We start from the raw sequence: 9,595 nt of genomic DNA, 5'->3' as shown, positions 1-9,595 counted from the left end.
ACAGCACGTCTCGCTCAATGTCTCCATCTGGTGACAAAAGGGAGCTTAGCATGAACAGGTGGATTCTTTTTTCCTTCTTCTGAGAAACAATTTAACATTCATTAGTGTTCTCCATCGTTAAATGCCAGTTGTCAAAAAACAGCTGACGAATATTTCTTAATGGTACTCAGCAGCTCACAGTTAAAAACACGTTCCTTTCATTTAAAAATATGCTTTGGTTTGAGTTTTTTTTTCGGATGAAGGTTGTCAAACGTCACAATAAACTTCATATTGATTGGTGACAACTAACAAACAGCTCAAACAGAAACTGAATCACGTGTCCTCTGGATGGCGGAAATAGGTTCAGTGCTTTTTATTTTAATTTGAAAGTGTCATCGTGTGTTGAAAAGCAGTACCCCAACAGCGTAATCCTTGAAGAACTGTCAACTCCCCCCAAAATGATAGGAACACCACTTTTGGATTTTTGTAGGCTTATAAGGCTTTTCTGTCTTAATTTAAAATTAAAATTTGTTTAAGATCAAGTGTTTGCTAGCTATGTTACTGAGTTTATGCATTTACTATAAAAAAAGGCTTTTTACTCCATGCAATGTTGTAATATGTTCCAGATTAACCAGTTTTGTTCTTCAAGTGATGAAATCAGAAAAGTGGGCAGATTCTGTTTCTGCAATCTCCTGTTCCTTTTCCTCACATGCAACTCTGAATCGTCTCTATGAATCATTGTACCGCCTGCAAACTAAAGTTCAAGCTTCCCAGTGACCCTTTAATTGTTTTAATTGGCTGAATGAGGTCCAGTAGAAACAGAATGATGCCCACCTCTGGTTTGGACTCATTCTCAAAACCGAAATAATGAGGACTTTATTTTATTTTGTTGCAAAAAAAATCTGAGCAATTATACCAATTACTATCACAATTCAGACCACTGTTACAACCAACTAATAGGACCAGGAACTTAACATGATTTGGAATAAATAAATAGATGTTTTAGCAACTATTTGGCATGATGTCAAATTCTAATTTCCTCTTAATGTTTACTTCAAAAGCTTAAGTTATTTTACTTATCTCTTTATGTAGGTATTTCTTGGAGTTTACATCAATTTTGTCCTGTAATCTTAATTTCCAGAAACCAAATAGTGTGAATAAACAAGAATATTTAACTCTGCTTTAAGGAATTTTATGCTCTCTGCATATATATTTCAGGTGGCTTGATTTCTCATGCTTCAGTGACTTAAAACTTTAGAGAAAGGGTTATAAATGCAAAAAAAATACACTAAAACATATTTTAAATAAAAGGTATACAAGTCAACAAATAAAATTCAGTCAAAGGGTTAATTTATTCCACAGATCAATTTTAAGCCATTACAGTACACCAGAAAGTTGTCCATGCAACTAACCCCTCATCGCAAATATTCAGTTGTCACTCTCAAAAATACGCCCATGAACGACCCATTTAAGTGGTCATATAATGTTATGCACAAAATATAAAACTAGCCTTTGACATCAATACACAGTGGCTGCAATATTACTTCTCTCGCATGTGAGTTTATTTACACAAAGTAGATTCTATGCAGTGCATAGTTTCCATAAATTTCTCTCGTAGTGATATTGCATAATAAATACCAACAAATCTTTAAGACTGATGATTCAGACAGGAGTGCCAAAAGAGGAGAACTCAGTTAAGACAGAATAAATAAATCCTGACAGGGTGCACCGTATGCGGCTGTGCACTCACATCTGTAAAAAAAAAAAAGGATGTTACTGACAAAACAAGTCGCCTGACAGACCCTGAGAAAGCCCCTCTGACCGGCATCCTGCCACGTGGCCTCGTTTACACGACGGCGTACTTGCAGAGGAAAAGTGAGCCAAACCAGTCGGCTCCAAAGAAGCGTGGCTCGTTAAGTTCCCGTCAGTCAGGGTAACCGCTGCGTTAAAACACGAAAAGGCTCAGCCCTGCTACGTCCACGGAGCCCCGACAGCAGACAACCGCGTGGTGAAATCACGGTGAAACTGCTTGCGACGCTCAAAGATCCTTCAAACTCCTTCATCTTCCTGTGGAGAATTCAACCTTCTGCTGTTATTAGCTGCTGCGAAATTCTCCCAACAAGTGGGCGTTTCTTTAAATCTTTCTCTGACGCGTTGTTTTTAAAACCGGGTATATTTTTGTTTACGATTTCTAATTATCATCCATAAAACTCAGCTTCAAAAATTTTGAAAGTGGCACTTTAAACATCAGAAACATAAAACTGTAGAGACATCAGCTGATCTGTGGGGTTCAACATCAGCTTAAATGTAAGAAATATTTCACCATATTGTTCTGGAAACTAATATTTTGAATGTGTCGTACACAGAAAGCCCAAACCTGTTATTTGGGGGTTAGAGCTCTCACTCGTCTGTCTTGTATGGCTGTCAGAGAGCTACGACATGAATGTCTTTCACTTTGTGCTTCATACTTCTTCATTAACCAGCCTGCGATCGGCCTCAGCTCAGGTTACTTCAGGGAGCAGCGACACTGCCTCCAAATGATCTGTACAATTTCTCTCCTGCGTTCTTTTTCTTTGGTTCTGTGCAACTATTTGTCTCCATTCTGCTTTTCTGTTGTGGTTGATTCTTTCATCTGCTGTCTTCACTCATCATTTTTATTTTATTTTATTTATTTATTTTAATTTACCTCACTTATCTTTTCCCTCAGTGTTGCAGGAGAAAGTTAGTTGCCATATTAATGTCGTTATTTGAAGCTCTGAGGGCCTCGAGGGCGTCGATCCTGGAAAAGCCCATTTCCACCAGCCGCGCAACCTGTGGGGAAAGGAAAAACAAAAAAAAAACAATCCGTTGGCTGCAGAAGACAAATCTGTCAGAGTGGCTAGCACAAACAGTGACACAGATCAACCAGAACAACATGTTTTGGTTTGCAAGAGTGAGCGGAGACTTATTCTTTTCAGACTGACATTAAATATACGAGTATCATCGTAGAGAATACCAGCAAAGGGTGCAAAACTAAAGCACGCAACCGTGCCGACCCCCACCTGCTCCTCCGCGACAGGGGAGTTTTCTAGTAATGGCGGCTGTGTGGACTGATGTGTCTGAGCCTGAGGGTGGGGCTGCGTCGGGGGTCGGTTCTGTCCTCTGTGCCTCAGGGATGGGAACAGCCTGGTCCACTGCAACAACCCGGCCTGCACAAACACACAACACCAAGCAATCAGGTTGAGTTGCAATATAATGAAAGCAAGCATGAAAAATAACCGCACAAGATAAACTGCATTTTCTGCAAAAAGCGCTGAGTGACGAATGGCTTCACTGAACTTTGTTAAGGAATGAATTGTTAATGTTTAAACAAGCAGAAAAGAAGTTAAAAATCATTAAAACAGGAGCTAAAATTATCAAAACCATATCTAAAAACTAAATGTAGTAAAACTGCAGCTAAAAGTTAAAATGATCAAAGCTGTAGCTAAAAGACAGCGAGTAAAAATATAGATAAAAATTTAAATGAGCAAAACAGTAGCTAAAAAATAAAATTAGCAAAATGATAAATAAAAGCTAAAACTAGCAAAACATTCGCTAATGGATAGAAAACCCTAGCTAAACGTACAAATTAGTAAAACAGTTCCATTCAGCATTTACACATTAAAAGGTAAAATCACCACAGAAACTCAGTTAAATGTTAAAGCGAAGGGATGATGATTGATGATTGATGATTTACGACCGGTGGACCTCGTCTACCTGCGGCTGGTGTCTGGCGTTCCTCCGGGCCTCGTTGTACTGAGCCAGCAGCAGCTGCTGGTCCAGCAGGTCCATCCTCTGCTGCCTCTGAATGTCCAGAGTAGCCCCCATCCCCAGAGGAGTCTCATCGGTCGGCTGGGAGCCTTGACAATTACACATGTCAGAACATTAATATGCAGACAAAAAAAGAAACGCTTTAAACACTTGGACGTTACTAGGAGAAGAAAAAAAAAAAGTTTTCGGAAAAATTTGGAAGAGTTACATGTCGAGGTGAATTCCAACTTATTCATATCATGAAAGGACAGCTGAAATAGCGCCTTTTGAACACAGAAACATGGCGGGCCCAAGACTAAATTACTCTTATCACGCTTCATTTCACTTATTAAATTATAATAAAGATAAAAAATTAGCATCATCAAGCACCGACAGGCAGATGGGTTCAGTTTTTACAGCTCAAAAGATTAAATACTGTAGTTGTACAGAACATTAAAGAACAGATTAGCAGCTACTTAAGCTTAAACATAAAATATGAACAGTTTCATGAAAAGGCTGAGAAATAAAAGTAATGTATTACACTAAAAAGGCACACCATCAGTCAAATGATTTCAATCATAAATTCTCATTCTGCGGCACAGACGAGAAGAGAGGACGCATTATTGGTCTCCAGACTTTCTACAGCCTTCTGACTTGTTAACGTGACCTTTAATAAAACGCAGGAGCTCTTTTAGGGGAACAGTGGCGTTCTCTCTGCAGCTCGAATGAATCACCGCCGAGTGTTTGACGCTGAACTCAAGAACACCAGCATTAGTAGATTCCTGGATTCCTCTGTAACTCCTGATCCGATGATCTGGATTGACTTCTTCTAACGAAGGTAAAAACGGTTCTGATCTACCTCTCTGTGCTGTAAAGTGCAAACTAAAACACTGGGCTCTTTGACGAACCCAGTGTTTTGCCTCAAAGCACTTTACAAATGCTAAAAACAACTACTGACACTGAGAGAACTCCATATCAGGCTCTGTAACGCTGGTCACAGTGCAAACCAAACAAAGCGTACACAGGATTCATATAAACGGACTTCAGCAGCTGGACTCACTTGAAAAGAGTGGCTCCAGAATATAACGTCCAACGTAAGACACCCAGGCAGGAACAAAAAGGATCTTCTGTAACCAGAGCACATTGGAGTAGTAGAGTCCACCTGAGACCTGAAAGGCACATTTAGAGACATGTGTAAAGAGTGGTTTTACAATCAGGAAATCCATAATGTAGGACAGGGGAAAAGGGAGTACAATCAAAGAAATACCAACTAAATAAAATCAGACATTTAGATGGACTGTGTTGCAAAATGGAAGAATGTCTGTTTTGCAACAGAGTGTTGCAAACAAGCAGCGTATCACGTTGCTATGCGGATAGTTTTCTGGCTAAATAACCATCTGTTGCAACATAAATAATCCTCATTGACAGCATTTGCTTTACTTTAAAAATGGGAAGGTTTAAACTGCATTAGGTTGCAGAGACGTGCTCCTCTGGTGGCTCCATTCTGAGCATCGACTAACTTGACTCATCTTTCAGGAATCCTCCCTCCTCCAGTCCCAGAGCACAATGACTGCTGTCTAATTCAGGGATGTTACGATCTGCCTAAGAACTTTACTGAATCCTATTAAATATGCATTTTTTAAAAATCTATACCTTTTATAGAAAAAAGGGCTACATTGTAAACCGTTTGCTCCAGTTTTAATACCAGCACACCTCCTAGACAGATGGGGAAATAACAGAAATATCGGTTCCTCACCAGTCCGCTGAGTGCAAGGAGCCACATGAAAGGGCTGGAAGTCAGCAGCTGACGAGAGAGGAACAAAACGTGAAGATGAAACCCGCTGGAAAACGGGTACAGTTTCTGTGTGCAGCCAAAGCGGGCGCAGCAGCAGAGCACGGAAGCTCACCTGCAGGCCTACGATGTAAACCAGAGACTTGTTGGTGATTTGGATGTGGCCCAGGATCTGGGTGACTGGCATCCTGGGGATCGACAAGTAGAAAGGCACAAACAGAGCAAAGACGGGAGCAAGCCTGTGGATGGAGGGATTCAAAAAAACAACAGATGAAAATATGAACACTTCTGTAGTACATGTGTCAAGGAATTTAAGAAAAACGTGTCTTTAGATTCGCTAAATAATAGCTAATCATTTCATTAAGTCCGTCAAGATTCTTCAAAGTCCCTCCGATTGTGAAGATTGATAAATGTTGCATCACAGTTCTCTAACATTCAAAACCCACAAATTACAAAATTTATTCTGCCCAGGACTCCTACTGCTCTGTTTTGTGGTTAAAGGTTTTCATTTTAAGCGGCACAAAACTGAAACATCGCCCTAAAACATCACGAAATTAACAAAACAGAAAGGTGACAGAGGTATATAGGAGAGAGACAATACTCACAGTCCTGCAGGCAGTTCCTTCACTTCATATTCAAACACATACTGGAAGGTTTGGGCCAAAACAAAGTCCACCAGTGCAGAGAGACACCACGTGCCCAGCAGGAAGGACTGCAAAAAAGAGCAGTACCATTATGTCAGCCAGATGAAGAAGTAAACTGTTCTCGTTTCTGTTAAAATATTAATAAAATTATACTATTTCTATTGTCTGTGTAATCTTGCAGGAAAAGCTCTGAATAACCTTGTTTTGTATGTGAGAATATGTTAAAAAGAAATAGTCAGTTTGTGAATAAAACTCCATATGTCCAAAACTCAATATGTTCCTTCCATTTCACATTTCAACTAGGAACATTATTTTGTTTATTCAATTTGAACTTTTTTCCAATTGTGCTTTCATCTACATGTGATTTTGATGAGGGATGGGTCCACTGAAACCCCTGTGTAAATTAAAAATAAAAGCGTTTGGGAAGACCTCGTACGCCTACTCGGGTCTAGCTTTAAGACTTACAGCAAACTTCCTGGTTCCAAACCTTCTCTCAAAGATTCGGAAGTTGTAAATCAGCAGGCTGCTGCAGAAGGAGTCCTTCACATCCAGACATATCAGCCGGCCACACAACAACCTCCACACCTGCAGCGCACAAAGAAGAAGAAGAGCTGTACAGACTTCTAAAGCACAGAAGATTATAGCTGTGTGTAACAATACTTCTTGAAAACAATGCAGCATTCATAACCCATATATTACACAGCATCTCACATTTCAGGCTCAATTTTTTTTTTTAGGACCATATTAAAAAGGGTTCAACAGCATTTTCTGGGGTTTATCAGCAAATCAATTGGTTCACCCAATTGTTCTTCATTTTCCGACCCCGCCGTGCACTTTTCTCCACTTTGGTGGCGTTGGACAGTTTTATTTTCACAAAATATTTGGTGATGTGCTATTATTATTTCCAGAATGAAGACTCTCAAACTGGTCCCGATATTGGCCAGAAGAGGAATCAAATAAATTCACATGAAAAAAAAAAAACGATTGCGGATATAAACTAATACTTCTTTTATGTCAAAAAAAATAAATAAATGTTGCTATGCGTTGCCAACACTCCACTAATATCCATGCTAATATAAATGTACATAACAATATTGATGTACATAAATCTGCAGGACAAATGGATGAAAATAATGTATGCCTTCTTAATGTTGCAGCAGCAATGATGATGACTTTATCTCCTTTGTTTGGTCCAATGTTTTCTAAGTTTTTTAGTCTTTCCTTAAGGCATGGACAGGGCTACTTCTGGCTTATTAAAAATAAAAAAAATGACACTTTGTGTACTCCAAGACCCTTGCTTTTTCATTAATGTAATTCGCATTACCCAGCAGTAATTCTGATTCCTGCCATCATGTCATTTGATAACACACATCACAATGACTGGTGAAGCCTCAGATGTGTGTGAAATCTTTAGCTGGGGTATCTGGATTTGAGCTAAAATTAAATCAAGACGTTTTAAAATCCACTTCAGTGCTGCTGATAATGAGAATCAGCCTCTTTAATGGCAGAAAGCATGCTTCTCCCAGGTGCAAAAATCCACAGAAAGTAGACGTTATCTGATCCCAGGCAGAAAGAAACGCCCTGCAGACAAACCTGGTGCTGCTGTGTGACAGCCTGCAGGTTGTACACGAACATCTCTTGGTACTGTGGCAGCAGAGTCAGCATCACAGTCAGCCCATTAAGAACCAACAGAAGGCCTTTAGACAGAGGAGCCATATCTGTGTAAAAAATACAAAAAACAAAACCGAGTTTAACACGAAACGGTGGCTCTGCGGACAAACTTAGCCGGTTAAGGCAGATTATTTGATCAACTAGAACTTAACTAAGTCGTTAGGTTGACTGGGTAGGCTTAGTTAACCTAAACGATAACTGACAGAGTTAAATGAATGACAGCGGCATGCTAACAGCAGTTAGCTGTCAGACTGTGACAGCCCCGGAGTGATACTTACAGAGGCCCCGTGAGCCGGTGGTGCTAAACATGGCGTCCAGGTGAGACAATCAATCCGGAGGGAGGCTGCTGAACCCAAGACAAAGTGAAATTTTCACCAAAACACCGAAATTAAGTTGTTCAGAGGATCCATGTTCCCACGGTGAGGAAGAGACAGGAGGAAGGAATCGGCTACGGAAGTCCGAAAGGGACAAGTCTGTTTTTTTCGACGCTGGCGTGAATACAGGTGAACGCTAGATGGCGCTGTTGCTGTGCGTTTAGGATTTTTTTTACTCGACATTTTTGGTGAACTTTTCAACTGCTTAATACAAGCTTGTTATCACAGGGAAACAGCTTACATAAAATAATGTTGTTTCTGTAGAAACTAATTAATTCTTGGCTAGATAAAAAGCAGAATAAGAGCTTCACCTATTCAATAATTATTGCTTCTTTACAAAAATGAAAATAAGTATTACTGAAACATTTTTTAATGTTTAATCATATAATTCATCCCTTTTCAGATTAGTCTTTTTAGCTAAGTCATACCAAAGATTTTGGCATGTTATAGTCAGCTGCATCGAAACATAGACATTAACTTAGACACCAACAAAACTTAGACATAAACATCGGCTTCCTAATCCTCACATAAATAAAGCTGCAGGAGAAACACAATAATGTGACCAAACTTGCAATCATACCAGCCCACTCCCAACACAAAAGAAAAATAAGACATATGTCTATCATTTTGTACCCAAACAATTTTTAGATTCATCATATCAAAAAAAAAAAAGTCAAATTAATTTGTATAATCAGGGATTTTCTGCACATTTGAAACATCTTAAAGATGAGTTAATGTGTCCACTTTCAAAAGTAAAATTAAAACTACAGAAAAACTGAGTAAACCATTTACACACGCTCTCAAAGAAATTACGGTGAGTTTTCATAAGAATTTTATTGCTAGTTATATTATGTTTTATGATTCATGAGGTCCTTTACTCTACACGTCAGTGCATCCACACAATGATAATAGCAGGGTAATCGTCATGTGTAAGATTTTATCTCTCCATCACCATTTAGAGAAGTATATCCCCAGGCTGAAAACTACTGATCTGGCAATGTTGTTTTTAACTTGGATTTATACTATTCATCATTGTTTCATCAGTGCAGATCATATAACCAAATCATACTCCTGATGGGTTCTCATTTTACTCCTGATGCCACCCTGTTGTCATCTTATGATCCTATAGACAGGCCATTTCAATGCCCTAGAGCACAAATCTATTTTTTCTTAAGCTATATTTTCTGATTGCTCAATATTTAATATGTATTTCTGGAAATGTTTCATGTCCTGAAGTCACGTGATTTGTAACAGCGTTAATTATCCTTGAGGTCTTGAGCAGGATATGGCTACACAAAGTCCAGATTAATGACTTTTTCTTATGGACCTCTGGCCTCATGAGCACGGTGTCATATCTTGTCAAAGGC

At 39.1% G+C, this 9,595-nt stretch overlaps 1 protein-coding gene across 1 annotated transcript; it reads right to left on the bottom strand.

Annotated features, from left to right (window-relative positions):
* Positions 1–1,312: 1,312 nt before the first annotated feature.
* Positions 1,313–8,328, bottom strand: ubac2 (UBA domain containing 2). Its single transcript, XM_017428177.3, has 10 exons — positions 8,133–8,328; positions 7,777–7,901; positions 6,649–6,768; positions 6,145–6,251; positions 5,655–5,778; positions 5,504–5,551; positions 4,808–4,916; positions 3,715–3,857; positions 3,021–3,167; positions 1,313–2,790 (listed from the first exon to the last, which is right to left on the bottom strand). Exons 1-10 carry the CDS (start codon positions 8,161–8,163, stop codon positions 2,683–2,685), a joined length of 1,062 nt encoding a protein of 353 aa, XP_017283666.1. The 5' UTR covers positions 8,164–8,328; the 3' UTR covers positions 1,313–2,682.
* Positions 8,329–9,595: the final 1,267 nt, after the last annotated feature.

The sequence above is a fragment of the Kryptolebias marmoratus genome, linkage group LG22 (genome assembly GCF_001649575.2).
Source record: "Kryptolebias marmoratus isolate JLee-2015 linkage group LG22, ASM164957v2, whole genome shotgun sequence".
NCBI classification, from domain to species: domain Eukaryota; kingdom Metazoa; phylum Chordata; class Actinopteri; order Cyprinodontiformes; family Rivulidae; genus Kryptolebias; species Kryptolebias marmoratus.
This window is presented reverse-complemented; position numbering and strand designations above follow the sequence as displayed.